Genomic DNA, 20,600 nt, shown 5'->3' with positions numbered 1-20,600 from the left:
TTTTTAAAAACTTACCACTTGTTCTACTGACTCATAAATGTATTCAAAATTAAGGTCTTCAAAGATAAATCAGTTTAATTGTTTGTTGTAAGTTTCCTATTGTTATTGTAACAAGTCACCACAAACTTATTGTCTCAAAAACAACACATATTTGTTACTATACAGTTCGGGATGTCAGAACTCCAAAATAAGTCTTATAGGGCTGGAGGCTCCAGGAAGGATCCATTCCTTCCCTCTTCCAGCTTCTGCATTCCTTGGTTCACAGTCTTCTCTTGTGTAGATGTCTCCACCTACCTCCCTTTTATGAGCATACTTATGATTATATTGGGCCTACCTGGGTAATCCAGGATAATCTCATCTCAAAACCTTTAACTTAATCAAGACTGCAAAGTCCCTTTACCAGAGAAGAATATTCACAGGTTCTGGGGATTACAATGTGGAAATATTTGGAGGCCATAATTCATCCTATCACAGGTGTCATAAGGTTGAACATATCACAGTGTTTTTCTCAGGTTTAGAAAAGAGACAGAAACTAGAAAGAAAGCACCAATTCTGCTGTATGTAAGTATCACATGTATATCTCAAATTCATAATCAGGTTTTAACTACACAGGGAAAGTAGATAACAGTATATATTACCATTAAACTCTGATTACAGGAAAAAACACATCATGAGCAGATATCATTAGACTATATTATGCTATCTAAAGCACAGTATATTTAGTAAACATTTCCAAAACAAGATATAGATCAGAAATATTTGGAAGCATGTTATCAGGTTTCAAAAAAGTGTCAATTCACATGATAAATATCACATTTACAAAATTTCACAAGAAAAATTACTATATTGAGTATAGTGTGTTTCTCTTCTGTGCATACACAGAAGAAAAACTGTTGCATGTTCTTGCTCTGCAGTTATACCCATTGGTTCATTAGCAAAGAAAAGGGGAAAGTCATATTGTCTTAAAAGTCTTCTCTGAGTTGTACTTTCTGGTCTGTATTATTTATTTATTATATAATTGTTCTTAATTCACATTTCATCATGTTGATTATAATTCCTTTATATCACACATACACATCTTTCTAGAAAGAAGCACAGGGAAGAAAAGAAAGGAGAGGATAAAGCAAAGAGACACAGAAAAGCACTAAGAAAAGACATGAAGAAAAAATAAAGGAAGGAAGAGGGATAGGAAGAAGAGAGAGAAGGAAAAAAGAAGAAAGTTTGATAGATAAGCAAAGTGGAAGAGTTAATTCTATCATACTAAAGGCAGCACTAGGACTAGGTGGAAGTTATTGGAAGAAAACAATGACTCCATATGAGTACTTTTTATCAGTTAAAGATTTTCAAAAGAGAATGGGCGAGCAACCTCCCCGAGTAGGGGAAGGAAGATACAGGGCCTTCAACCATGTGAGGAGGATACAGCAGGTGCCGGAGAGACAGACATTCAAGATGGCAGAGCAGTAAGACGTAGATATCACCTTCCTCCCCACAAATACATCAGAAATACATCTACATGTGGAACAACTCCTACAGAACACCTACTGAACACTGGCAGAAGACCTCAGACTTCCCAAAAGATTTTCTTTTTTTCCTTTTTCTCTTTTTGTGAGTGTGAATGTTACGTTTCTTTGTGTGATTTTGTCTGTATAGCTTTGTTTTTGCCATTTGTCCCAGGGTTCTGTCTGGCCGTTTTGTTTGTTTGTTTGTTTAGTACAGTTTTTAGTGTTTGTTATCATTGGTGGATTAGTTTTTTGCTTTGGCTGTTATCTTTTTCTTTTCTTTTCTTATTTTTCATTTTTAATAATTTTTTTATTTTTTATTTTAATAACTTTTATTTTATTTATTTCTTTTTTTCTCCTTTTCTTTTGAGCATGTGGCTAATAGGGTCTTCATGCTCCAGCTGGGTGTCACACCTGTGACTCTAAGGTGGTAAAGCCAAGTTCAGGAAATTGGTCCACCAGAGACCTCCCAGCTCCACGTAATATCAAATGGCAAAAACTCTCCCAGATATCTCGATCTTAATGCTAAGACCCAGCTCCACTCAAATGACCAGCAAGTGACAGTGCAGGACACCCTATGCCAAACAACTAGCAAGACAGGAATACAACCCCACCCATTAGCAGAGAGGCTACCTAAAATCATAATAAGGTCACAGATACCCCAAAAAACACCACCGGACACGGTCCTGCCCAACAGAAAGACAATATCCAGCATCATCCACCAGAACACAGGCACCAGTCCCCTCCACCAGGAAGCCGGTACAACCCACTGAACCAAACTTAGCCACTGGGGGCAGACACCAAAAACAACAGAAACTGTGAACCTGTGAAAAGGAGACGCCAAACACAGTAAGTGAAGCAAAATGAGAAGAAAGAGAAACACAGAGCAGGTGAAGGAGCAACGTAAAAACCCACCAGACCAAACAAATGAAGAGGAAATAGGCAGACTACCTGAAAAAGAATTCAGAGAAATGATAGTAAAGATGATCCAAAATCATGGAAATAGAATGGAGAATATACAAGAAAGGTTTAACAAGGACATAGAAGACCTAAAGAGTAAACAAACAATGATGAACAACACAATAAATGAAATTAAAAATTCTCTAGAAGGAATCAATAGCAGAATAACTGAGCCAGAAGAAAGTATAATTGACCTGGAAGATAAAATAGTGGAAATAACTACCACAAAGCAGAATAAAGAAAAAAGAATGAAAAGACTTGAGGACAGTCTCAGAGACCTCTGGGGCAATATTAAATGCACCAACATTCAAATTATAGAGGTCCAAGAAGAAGAAGAGAAAAAGAAAGGGACTGAGAAAATATTTGAAGAGATTATAGTTGAAAATTTCCCTAATATGGGAAAGGTAATAGTCATTCAAGTCCAGGAAGCACAGAGCAGTCCCATATAGGATAAATTCAAGGAAAAACACACCAAGACACATATTAATCAAACTGTCAAAAATTAAATACAAAGAAAATATATTAAAAGCAGCAAGGGAAAAACAAAAAATAACACACAAAGGAATCCCCATAAGGTTATCAGCTGATTTTTAAGTGGACACTCTGCAGGCCAGAAGGGAGTGGCAGGATATACTTAAAGTAATGAAAGGGAAAAACCTACAACCAAGATTACTCTACCCAGCAAGGATCTCATTAAGGTTTGATGAAGAAATTAAAACCTTTAAAGACAAGCAAAGGTAAGAGAATTCAGCACCAACAAACAAGCTTTACAACCAATGCTAAAGGAACTTCTCTAGGCAGTAAACACAAGAGGAGGAAAACACCTACAGTAACAAACCCAGAATAATTAAGAAAATGGTAATAGGAACATACAATACATACAATAACTACCTTAAATGTAAATGGACTAAATGCTCCAAACAAAAGACATAGACTGACTGAATGGATACAAAAAAACAAGACCCATATATATGCTGTCTACAAGAGACCCACTTCAGACTTAGGGACACATACAGACTGAAAGTGAGGGGATAGAAAAAGATATTCCATGCAAATGGAAATCAAAAGAAAGCTGGAGTAGCAATTCTCATATTAGACAAAATAGACTTTAATATAAAGACTATTACAAGAGACAAAGAAGGACACTACATAATGATCAAGAGATCGAGAAGATATAACAGTTGTAAATATTTATGCACTCAACTTAGGAGCACCTCAATACATAAGGCAAATACTAACAGCCATAAAAGGGGAAATCGACAGTAACACAATCATAGTAGGGGATTTTAACACCCCACTTTCACCAATGGACAGATCATCCAAAATGAAAATAAATAAGGAAACACAAGCTTTAACTTGTGTTTTAACTTGTAATTGATATTTATAGGACATTCCATCCAAAAACAACAGAATACACATTTTTCTCAAGTGCTCATGGAACATTCTCCAGGATAGATCATATCTTGGGTCACAAATCAAGCCCTGGTAAATTTAAGAAAATTGAAATTGCATCAAGTATCTTTTCCGACCACTATGAGACTAGATATCAGTTACAGGAAAAGAGCTGTAAAAAATACAACCACATGGAGGCTAAACAATACACTACTAAATAACCAAGAGATCACCGAAGAAATCAAAGAGGAAATAAAAAAACACCTAGAAACAAATGAGAATGGAAACACGATGACCCAAAACGTATGGGATGCAGCAAAAGCAGTTCTAAGAGGGAGGTTTATACCAATAGAATCCTACATCAAGAAACAAGAAACAACTCACATAAACAACCTAACCTTACACCTAAAGCAATTAGAAAAAGAAGAACAAACCCCCCCAAAGTTAACAGAAGGAAAGATATCATAAGTATCAGATCAGAAAGAAATAAAAAAGAAATGAAGGGAACAATTGCAAAGATCAATAAAATAAAAGCTGGTTTTCTGAGAAGATAAACAAATTGATTAACCATTAGGCAGACTCATCAAGAAAAAAAGGGAGAAGACTCAGATCAATAGAATTAGAAATAAAAAAGGAGAAGTGACAACTGACGCTGCAGAAATACAAAGGATCATGAGAGATTACTACAAGCAACTCTATGCCAATAAGATGGACAACCTGGAAGAAATGGACAAATTTTTAGAAATGCACAACCTTCCGAGACTAAACCAGCAAGAAATAGAAAATATAAGCAGAACAATAACAAGCACTGAAATTGAAACTGTGATTAAAAATCTTCCAGCAAACAAAAGCCCAGGACCAGATGGCTTCACAGGCGAATTCTATCAAACATTTAGAAAAGAGCTAACTCCCATCCTTCTCAAACTCTTCCAAAATATAGCAGAGGGAGGAACATTCCCAAACTCATTCTACGAGGCCACCATCACTCTGATACCAAAACCAGGCAAAGATGTCACAAAGAAAGAAAATGACAGGCCAATATCACTGATGAACATAGATGCAAAACTCCTCAGCAAAATACTAGCAAACAGAATCCAACAGCATATTAAAAGGATCATACACCATGATCAAGTGGGGTTTATCCCAAGAATGCAAGGATTCTTCAGTGTATGCAAATCAATCAATGTGGTACACCGTATTAACAAATTGAAGGAGAAAAACCATTTGATGCCCTCAATAGATGCAGAAAAAGCTTTCAACAAAATTCAACACCCATTTATGATAAAAACCCTCCAGAGTGTAGGCATAGAGGGAACTTACCTCAACATAATGAAGGCCATATATGACAAACCCACAGCCATCGTTCTCAATGGTGAAAAACTGAAACCATTTCCTCTAAGATCAGGAACAAGACAAGGCTGTCCACTCTCACCACTCTTATTCAACATAGTTTTGGAAGTTTTAGCCCCAGCAATCACAGAAGAAAAAGTAATAAAAGGAATCCAAATCAGAAAATAAGAAATCTGTCGCTGTTTGCAGATGACATGATACTATACATAGAGAGTCCTAAAGATGCTATGGGAAAACTACTAGAGCTAATCAATGAATTTGGTAAAGTAGCAGGATACAAAATTAATGCACAGAAATCTCTTGCATTCCTATACACTAATGGTGAAAAATCTGAAAGAGAAATTAAGGAAACACTTCCATTTACCACTGCAACAAAAAGAATAAAATAACTAGGAATAAACCTACCTAAGGAGGCAAAAGACCTGTATGCAGAAAACTATAAGACACTGATGAAAGAAATTAAAGATGATACAAATAGATGGAGAGATATACCATGTTCTTGGATTGGAAGAATTAACACTGTGAACATGACTCTACTACCCAATGCAATCTACAGATTCAATGCAATCCCTATCAAACTACCACTGGCATTCTTCATAGAAGTAGAACAAAAATTTTCACAATTAGTATAAAAACACAAAAGACCCTGAATAGCCAAAGGAATCTTGAGAAAGAAAAGTGGAGTTGGAGGAATCAGGCTCCATGATTTCAGACTATACTGCAGAGCTACAGTAATCAAGACAGTATGGTACTGGCACAAAAACAGAAATATAGATCATTTGATCAGGAAGGAAACTCCCGAGATAAACCCACACACACATGGTCATCTTTTTTTTTATAAAGGAGGCAAGAATATACAATGGAGAAAAGACAGCCTCTTCAATAAGTGATGCTGGGGAAACTGGACAGCTACATGTAAAAGAATGAAATTAGAACACTCCCTAACACCATACACAAAAATAAACTCAAAATGGATTAAAGACCTAAATGTAAGGCCAGACACTATCAAACTCTTAGAGGAAAACATAGGCAGAAGACTCTATGACATAAATCATAGCAAGATCCTTTTTGACCCACCTCCTAGAGAAATGGAAATAAAAACAAAAATAAGCAAATGGGACCTAATGAAACTTAAAAGGTTTTGCACAGCAAATGATACCATAAACAAGATGAAAGACAACCCTCAGAATGGGAGAAAATATTGGCAAATGAAGCAACTGACAAAGGATTAATCTCCAAAATTTACAAGCAGCTCATGCAGCTCAATATCAAAGAAACAAGCAACCCAATCCAAAAATGGGCAGAAGACCTAAATAGACATTTCTCCAAAGAATATATACAGATTGCCAACAAACACATGAAAGGATGCTCAACATCACTGATCATTAGAGTAATGCATATCAAAACTACAGTGAGGTATCACCTCACACCAGTCACAATGGCCTTTATAAAAAATCTACAAACAATAAATGCTGGAGAGGGTGTGGAGAAAAGGGAACCTACCTGCACTGTTTGTGGGAATGTAAATTGATACAGCCACTATGGAGAACAGTATGGAGGTTCCTTAAAAAAACTAAAAATAGAACTACCATATGACCGAGCAATCCCACTACTGGGCATATACCCTGAGAAAACCATAATTCAAAAAGAGTCATGTACCACAATGTTCATTGCAGCTCTATTTACAATAGCTAGGACATGGAAGCAACCTCAGTGTCCATCAACAGATGAATGGATAAAGAAGATGTGGCACACATATACAGTGGAATATTACTCAGCCATAAAAAGAAATGACATTGAGTTATTTATAGAGCGGTGGATGGGACCTAGAGTCTGGCATACAGAGTGAAGTAAGTCAGAAAGAGAAATAGCATATGCTAACATATATATATGGAATCTAAAAAAAAAAAAAGTGGTTCTGAAGAACCTAGGGGCAGGATAGGAATAAAGACACAGACATAGAGAATGGACTTGAGGACATGGGTAGGGGAAGGGTAAGCTGGGTCGAAGTGAAAGAGTGGCATGGACATATATACACTACCAAATGTAAAATAGATGGCTGTTGGGGAGCAGCCGCATAGCACAGGGAGATCAGCTTTGTGCTCTGTGACCACCTAGAGGGGTGGGATAGGGAGGGTGGGAGGGAGTTGCAAGAAGGGGGATATATGGACATATATGTATATGTATAGCTGATTCACTTTGTTATAAAGCGGAAACTAACACACCATTGTAAAGCAATTATACTCCAATAAAGACGTTAAAAAAAATAGAATGGATAGCTTTGTGAAGAAGTATACTCTTTAGTGCAACTGCTGAATTAAGACGTGGATACTCAGCTATCAGTGGTGCATTGAAGGGTTTTCTGCATTGCTGAAAAGAAATGTATTAAATGGCTTGTAAGATCTGTCCTAATATTACGATTCTGTTACTTAGCATTCACTATTAAGATTTTCATTGTCACAAACACATGTGCATAAGAGTGTGCGCTCGCTCGCTCTCACTCTCTCTCACCTTCCCCCAATTTCTCTGTTTCTCATCTAAACACACACAACCTCATCCACACAGGCTATCCCAATTTATAAGCCTTCATATGCCCACTATGCTTAGTAGATGGCTGAGAATTAGCAACATTTGATAGATCTTTAGGAAAACACATTATCTCATGACCCATGGCATAAGTCTTGATTACGTGCTCAAAATAAGACGTATTTGTGATAATCCACAGTGTGATTTTGAACTGTAGTTTTAGTGTTTGATATTTTAAATTTTCAAGAAATAACCTTGACATTTTTTGAGTTAATGTCAAAATTGGCCTTCACATCTTGTCATTAAACAATTGCTCACTTCTCTGAACCTCAGTGTCCTCATCTTTAAAGTGGAGACAGTCTCCTTCCCATAGATTTATGAGAATGAAATAAGATAACATACATGGTATAAAGTAAATGTTTAATAAAAATTGATTAACTCTTAATTAGGAGCAAAATAATTAACTAACTAGAACAATTCACTGTTTCTTCAGATATCTCCATGTAAGCATAAGAAAACAAAGCTTTTCTAAGTGTGAATAAGATCTCTTTTGCTAACTAAATCCACTTCCTACTTTTATTTTCAATTTTTGTTCCACAGTTTTTGGTAAACTATTTGGATTCAGAAAATGTAGTAATCAAAAAGGTTTGTATTAAAACCATTTTAAAAAATGTGGTAATCTGTTCAACAATCATTTATGTTGAAGGTCAAAGCTAAGATTTTTGAAAGTTTAAGAAAGGATGTATATCAGAAGTACAATTCTGCTGAAGGCTATACTGAACACGTAATTCTTACTCAGGAAACATTGCTTGAGTCTTCAGGTCTTTCAGTTAGCTTCTGATCTGACAAACTCCAGAAGATATTATTTCCCTGACTATTTCTCTCCTTCTGTGACTTTTTAGAATCAGAAGTAAAGATCAATTAGTTGCCCTTTTGTGTCCTAAAATCAGTTTTTCTCATGTGGAGGAATAAACGTATTTTCTGCGTTATATCAGTTGGCGCTACAGTGTTGTCACAATATGCCAAATTCAGATGCTATGTAAACTTGAATTATTAAGACAAATTCATTAAATATATTCAAAACAAATGCTTTAGCTTTCATGCATTGAAACCTTATTTTAAAATGAAATTCTGTATAGTGTTGTTCTTCTCTGAAAATACAAAATGCAGCATTTGGGTTTTATTGACCTATTAATTGTTTCCCACATCCTCTGCTTTCAAACTCATTAAGTGTTTAAAATGTATGCTTAGTGTATATTGATACAGCTTTTTTCAAAACCAAGATGGTAATAATAGTATGACACAAAATCCAAATTATATAAAGCAATTTTCTCTATAAAATAATTTAACAATATCAAAATTTATGCACAAAAATTTGTGCATAAAATGTCAGAACTCTAACAGGACAATATTGGAAACTTCAACATCCAACATTAGAGGAGTGACTTGATAAAGTATCAGCATAATTGAATATTTTAGCCATTGAAGTAAAAATTATAGAAACTATATTAAAGTATGGAATAGGGATAAGAATATATGGTTTAAAATAGAATTATCTAGGGGCCTCCCTGGTGGCGCAGTGGTTGAGAGTCCGCCTGCCGATGCAGAGGATACGGGTTCGTGCCCCGGTCTGGGAGGATCCCATATGCCGTGGAGCGGCTGGGCCCGTGAGCCATGGCCGCTGGGCCTGTGCATCCGGAGCCTGTGCTCCGCAACGGGAGAGGCCACAACAGTGAGAGGCCCGCATACCGCAAAAAGAAAAAAAAAAAAAAAATAGAATTATCTAGAATTAGGTATATTTAACAACTATGTAAAATGTGGATGTTTACATATGAAAGGAATGTGCAAAAGTGAAGAAATTTTAGGATTTACATAGATCTTAGACCCTGAAGTCCATGTGTAAGTGAAGATTCTATGTAGTTAGGGAATAGATTCTTTACTTCTCTTTTATAAAAGTATAGAAGAGGATTCATATAATTTAGGTGATGTGTCTGTACAAATAATTTACCATTGGACAAATGGAAATAGAAAAGATAGTACCTAGATTTTAACCAGTAGTCATTCTAAAATGCTACTGGCCTAACTGAATTTCTTATAAGTTTTGCAAAGATTATATCATTTGTCCTTGAGTGCTAAATCGTTATGAGGCAAAAAGTATTAACAGTGGTAATAGTGCTTTGTGATATTGTACATTAAACTGAAAAATAAACTATAAGATTGTATACATGAAAAGGACATTTTCAAAAGTTGTAAGAAACTGATATACTTTAATCAACTTCTTATTTGTTTTATTCACTTTAAAGTTATAATTTTTCCATAAAGCACCATTTAATACATTATTATACTATAATTCAAGAACATTAATGCATTTTTCAACAGGGATAAATTTATTAATGGTAATTTATTAGCAGTGAATATGACTCAATTTAAATAGTGAATTATCAGAACACTTTCTTATTTACCATATTACCCATTTCTATTTTAGCTTATGGCACAAACTTCTATTTCTTATAAATTTCTATAATTATCATGCATTTTAAGAATATATCTTAATCCAGCAATATTGCTGTCACTGAACAGCTGAAAAGAGTTTTAAATGTACTTTCTAAAGTACTCAGTTCCTTAGGGGAACCAAACTTGCCATTCTCACAAAGTTAAGAAAGTACTGAATAGTTTATCCTTAAGATACAAAGGCAACATTGGGAAGTAAATTACCACATTTAATACTTGAGTCTTATAAATTTAAAGAATTTTCATCTTGACCATAGAGAATCAATTTTTTCAAATCCTATTTTCAAATGCAATTGGTACATTTGAATGGATTTCTGAAAATGAACGGGAAAGATATCATGAGTTCATAATGAAACTTCTAATTCGAGTTTACTAGTATAGGGTTTTTACTTACCTTCATTGGTCTGGTATCTGTATCTCCTTTTTCCCATAGGAAAAAAAAATCTTAGTTCTCAATAACACCAACAAAATTACTCATTTGATTTATCCCTCAATACACACACACACACACACACACACACACATTCAGAATTACAATACCAGTAGTACCATTAACAATATCATTACTAAAAACAGTTTAATAATTTTTGCAGTTTTTTTTAGTACTTAAAATATGTTCTATTGGTATGTATGTTAAGTTACTGTGTTTTAATGTCATTTTAAGTAGTTCCTCTTGAAGGCTATACTTTCAACTCAATACACAGGTTTCTTTCTACTGATTTTTTGAGATTGCTCTTTTAAACGTTAATTTGTTTTTTAATTATTTAAAATATTTACAGGGTTCCAAAGTAAATCTTCAGGGGAAGATATATTCAGAGATGTTTTGCTTCTCACCCTGTAGTGTCCATCCTATTGCCTCCCACCCTCTAAGGGTAACCATTATTATCCGTTTTTATTCTAGCTTTATCCTTACATTGTTTTTTATACATTTTTCTCCATCTCACTTTCTTCACTTAAAAATATATCCTGAAATAACTCCATTCTAGTATTTATATATGGTCACAATTCCTTTTTACAATTTCATAATTCTCTGGTGGATGTAGCGTAGTTTTTTCAATCAGTCCCTTATTGATGGGCATTTAAATTGTTTCCAATCTTTACAAATAAATCTCAGTGAGTAGTCTTATAAATATGTCACTTTGTATTTCTGCAGTGTTTCTTTCAGATAGAGTCCCAAAAGCCAAAGCATAAATGAATATACAATTTGCCTTAAATTGTTAAATTTCCCTTTATAAGGATTGTGCCATTTTGCCTTTACACCAACAATGTATTAAAGTGCTTTTCCCTATAGCCTAGCCAACAGAGCCTGGTGTCAAATTTTTGGATTTTTTGCCAATCTAATAGATAAGAAATGGTATCTCAATATATTTAATTTGTATTTTTTAAGAGTGAGTTTTAACTTCTATGTAAAAAACTCTATGTAAAAAATAAGTAATTAGAATATTTAAAAATGAGAAGTATTTTGTTAGATAAAAGAACCTGCAGTATATGCATTCTAGTTAAATTTTGAAGTTTAACACAAGATTACTTTAGGTTAGGATTGGATTGTTAAAACAATGTTATATAGAAAAAGGAGATAGACATGATTGTGAAAATGAACTTCAGAAATTAAATATTTCAGTTTTATTCAAATATCATAGAAACCATGCAAAAGAAATAATCCTCACATTGATAAGCAAAAATTTACTGTAGTTAAGAGGTTTGTGATATAAACTTCTATAAAGTACTAAGACTTTATAAAGTACCAAGTCTTGAAGGAAAGTCTATAAATGATCTTGTAATTGCAGAGGATTTTCTATAGCAGACTTAGATTTGATTAAATATAGAAGTCAAGTCTATTGTACTTCAAGTTGTAGCCCAAAACCAAAGCCAGTTTAAGAAAAATTGTTGTCCTCCAGCAAAACCAGAGATGGTGAGTTCTGGTCCTTATTCGTGGACTGAATCTTTCCTATGTTCCTTAATAATGTTTCTAAATATATATTTTATTTGGATTGAATAAAGGAGATCCTGTCATATTACTCTGACATCAATAACTAATGTCCACTTCAGCAAGAATTGTGTTTTCCTTAGAAGACAAAATATTAAAGAAAGGATTATGGAGAATGATTCCTGCCAATTAATTCTCAGTTATTTTCTTTCCTTTCAGCACCTTCCCTGATAGGTATGGTAAGGAAGGACTGGGCATCCCAAAATAGCATTGCCATATCATGGCAAGCACCTGCTTTTTCCAATGGACCCATACTGGACTACGAGATCAAGTACTATGAGAAAGTAGGTCTTATTTGGAGCTTCCTAAAACTCTACATATACATATATATGCATATATGTATATACTAAACATGTTATTATACAATATTATTTTACTTTAAAACCTATTCTTTTTTGGCCTAACATCATACCTACTATGTCTTTGAGTACTCTCCAATATACTATTGTGCTTATAATTTCTTAATTAATTTGTCTTGTTTTATGTCAGATTAAAGTAGAAGACACAAGATGTTCATCTCTACCTTCACTTACTCTAGGGAGTTTTACAATAGAGTAAGAAGTTGTAACTACTTTAACTTACAGTTTAATTGACACAACATTGTTTCTAAAACTCACTTGGGAAGAAATAGTAAAATGGAATTACCATAATCTAAAGCAATTTCGTGTAGGCCATATCTTTTGCCAATGAGTTTAAAGTTACAGTCCGCTAAAATTTGGAAAGTATGATTTAAGTTTTAAATGGAAATAGCTGATGAATTAAAATTTTTCTTTACATTCAGGTCAGCTGATTTATTTTATAAGTTAGCAAGATAAATATGGTTAATAAATCAACTTTTAACCTTAATTTCCATTTCTGTCATTTAAAATTGTTCTCAGTTACTATATTTTCCCAAATTATATACTTACTTAGTTTTATGGTATTCACATACATTCTTTCTTTATGCTTTTCCCTCCATCCCTCACCATTATGATATTGTCCTATAGATATTATAGCAGAACATATAGTCAGTTCTGATAATATGTCCTATTGGGCTGATACTACCCTGGAATATTGATAAAGTGAGCATTACATTTTAAAAATTATAATGTAAGGGCTTCCCTGGTGGCGCAGTGGTTGAGAGTCTGCCTGCCGATGCAGGGGACACGGGTTTGTGCCCCGGTCTGGGAGGATCCCACATGCCGCGGAGCGGCTGGGCCCATGAGCCATGGCCACTGAGCCTGCACGTCCGGAGCCTGTGCTCCACAACGGGAGAGGCCACAACAGTGAGAGGCCCGTGTACCGCAAAAAAAAAAAAAAAAAAAAAAATTATAATGTAAAAATTATATATAATTCCCAGTGGTATATTAAAATAAGAAAGAACTTGTGTTTCTGTAACTTACTAGAAGCAAAGGAACATCACAAACAAATTTAGGTTTCCTATGGAGAAACATAGGGCAAGAAGAGAAGTAGAAGTCTTTATTTTTCTATTCTGCTGCTTCTGAGCAAATGTAAGTTTGAAAAGGGGAGAAGTAACTCAGTAGCATGGCTGTATCTAGTAATTTCAGAATTACGTAGTCAATGAAAACTATCATTATTATTAACTGACATGGATAAATCCGTAGTCTAAGAAAGGAGGAATTGACTCAGTTTAATTGGCTTATAGATTCTGCAGATTGGTCTAGCCAGCATGTGCTAAGAAATCCTGTTGGGCTATTCTTTCAAATGTTACAACCCGTAGCATCCTGTCACAAAAATATACGTATTTTCCATCCACTCGTTTAAATATATCTTCATGTACTCAAAAATTCAGAGTATTTAAAAAGCAATGCACACATATTTTTAAGCAACTTTTCAGAATAAAAATATTTCTCTGTGTTTTATAAAGGTTATATTTCATACACAGAAAATCACTGCTATTCTATTGTCATTTTTACTTCATATGTTTGAAGTTGAAAATAACTTGCAATATTTCCAATTAAAGAAAAACTACACTGATTCCATAAAAAGAGAACCACATTCATCCAGTCAAATCTTTATAAATTAATAATATTCTGAAAGATGGTCATTGACATAATATCCATGTTTGAATGCTAGAATAAATAATGTTATGAAGGAATTTATTTTGTAAGTAAATGGCAGTGATCCAGTGCTAATGGATTAAACATGGAGTTGGAAGCAAAGGATTCCTAATTCATGTACTGACTCTGACTCTCATTATGCTTGTGGTCAGGAAAAAGTCTATTAATCTCCCTATGTCTCAGACTTCACATTTATAAAATGGAAATAAAGATATCAACTTGTCTGATGGAGAGTAAAGATTAATTATGAACAGACCTGAAGATGAAGAGTGTATGAAGTCAATATTAAATATCATTTAAGAGAGCATTAGGGTAATATTTGGCATATTATATAGTACAATATAGAATCAGAGCACAATAGCATGGGAATTATGCAAAACTAAATAAAAATTATATCTGCATACATAAATACATAATGTGTAGGCAATCAATCAAGATGTTAGAATATCAAACCTCTCAGAGAAAGCATAAAATGACTGACAGCATTAAAACTTCTCCCAACTATGACTTCAGATTCTTACTGTACCTTTTATATATCTATATCTATAACGTGGTTTCTCCTCTCAAGAATTATTTTTATAAAGCTTATAACTAGGGCAATCTACAGTAGGACTCTTAGTTAAAAGTGCTAATTTCTTTATTAGGAATCTAAATATAGTTCAGTAGGAAAAGCAAAATACAAAGCAGTACATGTACAAATGATCCTATTTGGGGAACACAAATATTCCCCCATCTATGTATATTTTTGTGTGGTTATATTAACATACAGAATATGGAATGGAAATATGCTGTGTTAGGTGTTACCTATTGGGTTAGAATGGGATGAGGGGTGGAAGTACATAGATGGAGTTAAGAGAGAGAGCAAGGTAGCAAATATAGATAAATATGGATGGATGGTTGGATGGATAGATCCTAAATAGCTTTGGTAGCTGTCCTAGATCAAGTTGCCGAAAGGCAGACCCTGAGATGGGAATTTGTGTGTAAGTGATTAATGATGAATGCTCCCAGGAGAACTGGTAAGACAATGGGGAGGCAGGACTATGAAGGAAGATGCAAATCAAACTCAGAGTGAGCAGGGGAGCTCTGGAGTCTAAATTACGTCTCAGAGTTCATCGTATGGAGACAAAGAAGCTGAGCTTCCATACTCAGGCTCCAGTCAGTCATTGACCACAGGCCTGAATGGACATATACATGTGGTATTCAGGAAAAAGTCATAGGCACATCTGGTTCTCCATTGTGGCTCCAGTTGCCCAAGTTTAGGTGTCTAAAGTAGATGGCAGGTACAAGCCTTTAAATGCAAAACACTTAGAAGCTAGGGAGTGGGAGCAGGAACAGGTAAAGGTGATCCAAGTAGATCTCATGGCACACCAACTAATGACTAAGGCACCTCAATGCTCAGAGAGCTAGGAGAGAATTTTACTCCTTGGTTCATTATGATATCCATAGTCTCCTCAGTCTTTAATATTGGTGCCTCAGTCTTTAATTTATGGCATTTAAACTTTACATTTCCTTTCAATCAAAGATATAGTATATTGCTAAACTTAATTAATATACAAATGATCAATATTCCTCCATTCTCTGAGGAATTCTTGCTGTTTTATTAAGTTATTGTGTTAGGATCAATATTCTGTAAATCAAGAGAGAAGTTAAGCTGCTTAGAATGTGAAGTGTCTACAAATATCTGAGGTCAAACACATACTGTTATTACCAGTGAGCTTTGCTTAGAAAAAGGCATTGGCGTAAATGTTCAAAAATTTGAGTTTGGCTCAGACCTTAACTTTCTTAGGCGTGTTTTCTCATCTGTAAAATAAGGGTCCAGAAAGATAATATCTTCCATTTTTAGCTGTTTCCAAATGCTGCTATGTTTGTGTTTGTACAGTTATATAGATATGTTATACTATCTTTCAAAGAACTTACATATACTAAAATTAAATACATACACACATTTTAAAAAATACATCACCACAGGGAATAATCTTCACATCATAATTATATATAAAAATTAAAACCCTGCTATGATTGTGTTTTGTTTCTGTATGTGTGTGTGTGTGTGTGTGTGATGAGAGGGCTATGGAGAAGAAAATATATTGCTTGTGTGTTATAATTAATTAGATATTCTCTATTCAGTTAATTATACTCCCCCAATTCTTGGTTACTTTTCTCTTTTCATACTCAAAAAGTGTTTTATTTTTTTAAACTCACATGAATATAGTTTGAATATGAAAAGTCACTTAAAATAATGAAGAAAGTCATGCATGTTACCAAAAAAGTTTATATTTTGTATTTACTTACTAACAATGCTTTTCTTTAAAGTAGAGCCTCCTCATAATGAGGGAACTGTTAAAAACCATGAAGACAATTTAGGTGATACACAATTTATATAAAACTTCATGAAGTGGATGGTCTCCTTTCAAGGAAGTGCCAAATGGGCCAGAAGGCAAGGAGCTTTTATAGCACAAGGAATAAAGAACAAGGGAGACAAAAAGAGAAAATATCTGATTGGCTGGTGCCACACAGTCAACCTTGTTTAGGGTGAGAATGAACAAGGAAAGAAGTATATAGCCCAGAGCTGGCTTGGCGTTTGGGGACTGGGTAACTGGATATACTGCGTGGTTTTTTTTAATTGAAGTATAGTTGATTTACAATGTTGGTTAATTCTGCTGTACAGCAAAGTGACTCAGTTATACATATATATACAATCTTTTTTGTATTGTTTTCTGTTATGGTTTATCCCAAGACATTTAATATAGTTCCCTGTGCTTTACAGTAGGACCTTGTTGTCCATCCATTCTATATGTAGTAGTTTGCATCTACTAACCCCAAACTCCCAGTCCATCCCTCCCCCACCAGCACCTCTTGGCAACCACAAATCTGTTCTCTATGTCTGTGAGTCTGTTTCTGCTTCATAGATAGCAGAAATATGACATTTGTGTCATATTTTAGATTCCATATGTAAGTGACATCACATGGCATTTGTCTTTCTCCTTCTGACTTACTTCACTTAGTATGATAATCTCTAGTTGCATCCATGTTGCTACAAATAGCATTATTTCGTTCTTTTTATGGCTAAGTAATATTCCATTGTATATATGTACCACATCTTCTTTATCCATTCATTTGTCAATGGACATTTAGATTGTTTCCATGTTTTGGCTATTGTGAATAGTGCTGCTATGAACATAGGGGTGCATGTATCTTTTTGAATTATAGTTTTCTCTGGATATATGCCCAGGAGTGGGATTGCTGGATCACATGGTAATTCTATTTTTAGTTTTCTGAGGAGCCTCCATACTGATTTCCATAGTGGCTGCACCAACTTCCATTCCCATCAACAGTGTAGGAGGGTTCCGTTTTTCCACACCCTCTCCAACATTTGTTATTTGTAGACTTTTTAATGATGGCCATTCTGACTGGTGTGAGGTGGTGCCTCACTGTAGTTTTGATCTGCATTTCTCTAATAATTAGTGATGTTGAGCAGCTTTTCATGTGCTTCTTGGCCATCTGTGGATATACTGAGTTTTTGATCCAGCAGAGCTTTTACAGAGACACAAAATTATCAGTTTTGGTTTGCTGACTTGGCACTCCGGATGGGAGCGGTTCCATCTTGGACTTAGAAAGTTATTTCAATAAGTCAATAAGACATCATCTGTCCCCAACCCCTCAGTCTCCACCTTCGATGTGTTGCGGACCCTCCTGCAGTCACTAAATATCAAAACTCTCATTGAACATCAAATACACCATTCCCTTAGCTCTGCTCCTACCTCCTTTCTTTACCCTTTGTTTTCACATTTTAAATTTTTCTTCTCCTTTGTTTCTCTGCCCATAGTACTTTTCTTTCTCTTGCTTCTTTGTTCTTTTATTATATTTATCAAAGACAGTCTTGATTAGAGTCATTTATGTGTGTATCTGACTCCCTCACTAGTTTGGAAGGCCCTGAATAAAGGAGATCATTTCTTGTTTGTCTTTGTCACCCAACCTTGGGTCAGTGCCTAACACCACTGTTTGCTTTCAGTCAAATTCTAAAGAAAGTAATAAAATCCTCTCTTTGTTCAGAACTAATTCAGAGGAAATTGAAACAACTTACAAACCACTGTGAAATTACCCCTAACAATTAAGAAAAAAAGAAAGCAAGCCCTGAGAACTTCCTGTTTCTACCTGTTCATAAGAAGGACACACACTGATATCCATCAGCTGAGACAATGCTCTGTTAATAAATAGAATGTAAGCACACTAGGGCAGGGATTTCTTTTGTCCACGTTCATATCCTTAGCACTCAGAAAGGCACATAGCTCATAATTCATAGGCAACGATAGTTGGCCAATTATATGCCAGATACTTTTAAAAGTGTTTTTTATGTATTAAGCAATTCAATTCCAATAACAACGCTTTGTAATAAGTACCATTACCCTTCCCATTTTACAGATGAAGAAACTAAAGTACAAGAAACCTAAGTAACTTCACCAAAATAACCCAGGCAATAAGTGGTTGTTAACACCTACTTGCATCACAATTGGATATCTCAGAAAAGTCAGTGCTTTCTGCTGATGCTGATTTTCTAGGTTCCCTTCATTACTCTCTGCTGCCCATTTTGCATCTATAAAATGGCAGCAATAAATTATACCTACCTCACCAGGGTGTTGTACAGCTCCACTAATTACCAACTGGTAGCTCATTTTGCAAACATGAATCCTCCATAATAGTTCATTATTCTTACATCCAATATTTAAAGACCTGTGAATGGTAAAGTCTTTTCCTTACAGTTCTCTCATGAATTTTTTTTTACCAGTCAGCAGTTTTTAGATTTTGCTTAAGAAATTTCATCATAAGAAAGGAAACATTTCTTATATACATATGGTCAATAATTATAAAATTCTGAATTTGTTTAACTTGCCATTGTTTCACCTACTCTACCAATTATAGAATTGAGCATCTACGAGGTTTATATAAAAGATGTAATTTCATGTCATGAAAACACTGTATTGTTTTTTTAAAAAAAAGGTGAAGAGATTTGTGGGAAGCTTTTCATTACGGGAAATATTTTCATCACTCAGGGATGATTTAAAGTAGTCTCTTTTGATAGGATGTTGAATCATTGGTATCTTTTGTAAAAGTCTCATACTTCTCAACAACAAACTTTGCACAATAAGTCTCTTTTTTCTTTCTCTCCCCTCTTATTCTACCTTCTCAGGGTAGTTTTTCCCCCAAGATAACAATTCAATAAATACTACTTTTTTCCTAAAATATATAAGCAGTAAATCTGCATCTTTATTTGATTAAAAATATATGAAGCGCCCGCCCCTACATCCGGGGCCTACGCGCGGGGGTCACGTGGCTCTTTACTTTCTGTCTCTGGCCGGCTGGGCGCGAGCTACTGCTGGGGAGGCGCGTGGAGCCTCGCGCTGCTTCCCCTTCGTCTCCTCTCCTGGCCGGGGCCCCGAAGGAGTTCGCTGACGACGGGTGAGCTGAGCCTGCCGCCAAGATGCCGCCCTATTTCCAGAGGCCAGAAAATGCCCTCAAACGCGCCAACGAATTTCTTGAAGTTGGCAAAAAGCAGCCTGCTTTGTTTGTTTGTTTTTTTTTTTTTTTTTTTTTTTTTTGCGTTACACGGGCCTCTCACTGTTGTGGGCTCTCCCGTTGCGGAGCACAGGCTCCAGACGCACAGGCTTAGCGGCCATGGCTCACGGGCCTAGCAGCTCCGCGGCATGTGGGATCTTCCCGGACCGGGGCACGAACCCGTGTCCCCTGCATCGGCAGGCGGACTCTCAACCACTGCGCCACCAGGGAAGCCCAAAGCAGCCTGCTTTGGACGTTCTTTACAATGTTATGAAAAGTAAGAAACATAGAACATGGCAAAAGATACACGAGCCAATTATGTTGAAATACTTGGAACTTTGTGTGGATCTTCACAAGAGCCACTTGGCTAAAGAAGGCTTATATCAGCATAAGAACATTTGTCAACAGGTGAACATCAAATCTCTAGAGGATGTTGTTAGGGCATACTTGAAATTGGCAGAGGAGAAAAAAAAAAACTGAAGCTGCTAAAGAAGAATCCCAGCAGATGGTCTTAGACATAGAAGATCTGGATAATAGTCAAACTCCTGAGAGTGTTCTCCTAAGTGCTGTTAAGTGGTGAAGACACTCAGGATCGTACTGACAGATTACTTTTAACTCCATGGGTTAAATTCCTGTGGGAATCATACAGTGTTTGGACCTTCTTCAAAACAATTCTAGAGTAGAGTGTCTCTACCATGATATTGCCCAACAAGCTTTCAAATTCTGCCTCCAATATACCCGTAAGGCTGAATTCCATAAGCT

The 20,600-nt window shown here is 35.4% G+C and overlaps 1 protein-coding gene across 4 annotated transcripts in view; it reads left to right on the top strand.

Moving 5' to 3' along the window:
• EPHA6 (EPH receptor A6) overlaps window positions 1-20,600 on the top strand; it is a gene marked incomplete at its 5' end in the record, with an annotated part of 845,284 nt that overhangs the window by 491,974 nt on the left and 332,710 nt on the right. For all 4 annotated transcript variants that reach the window (XM_082625310.1, XM_082625308.1, XM_082625309.1 and 1 more), the window contains one exon: window positions 12,385-12,509. In XM_082625310.1, the coding sequence (XP_082481436.1) occupies window positions 12,385-12,509 (125 nt within the window). The remainder of the gene's footprint in view (window positions 1-12,384; window positions 12,510-20,600) is intronic.

This window comes from Mesoplodon mirus, assembly GCF_964341445.2.
Source record: "Mesoplodon mirus genome assembly, chromosome: 6".
NCBI classification, from domain to species: domain Eukaryota; kingdom Metazoa; phylum Chordata; class Mammalia; order Artiodactyla; family Ziphiidae; genus Mesoplodon; species Mesoplodon mirus.
The sequence above is the reverse complement of the archived record's forward strand: the minus strand, read 5'-3'. Positions and strand labels throughout refer to the sequence as shown.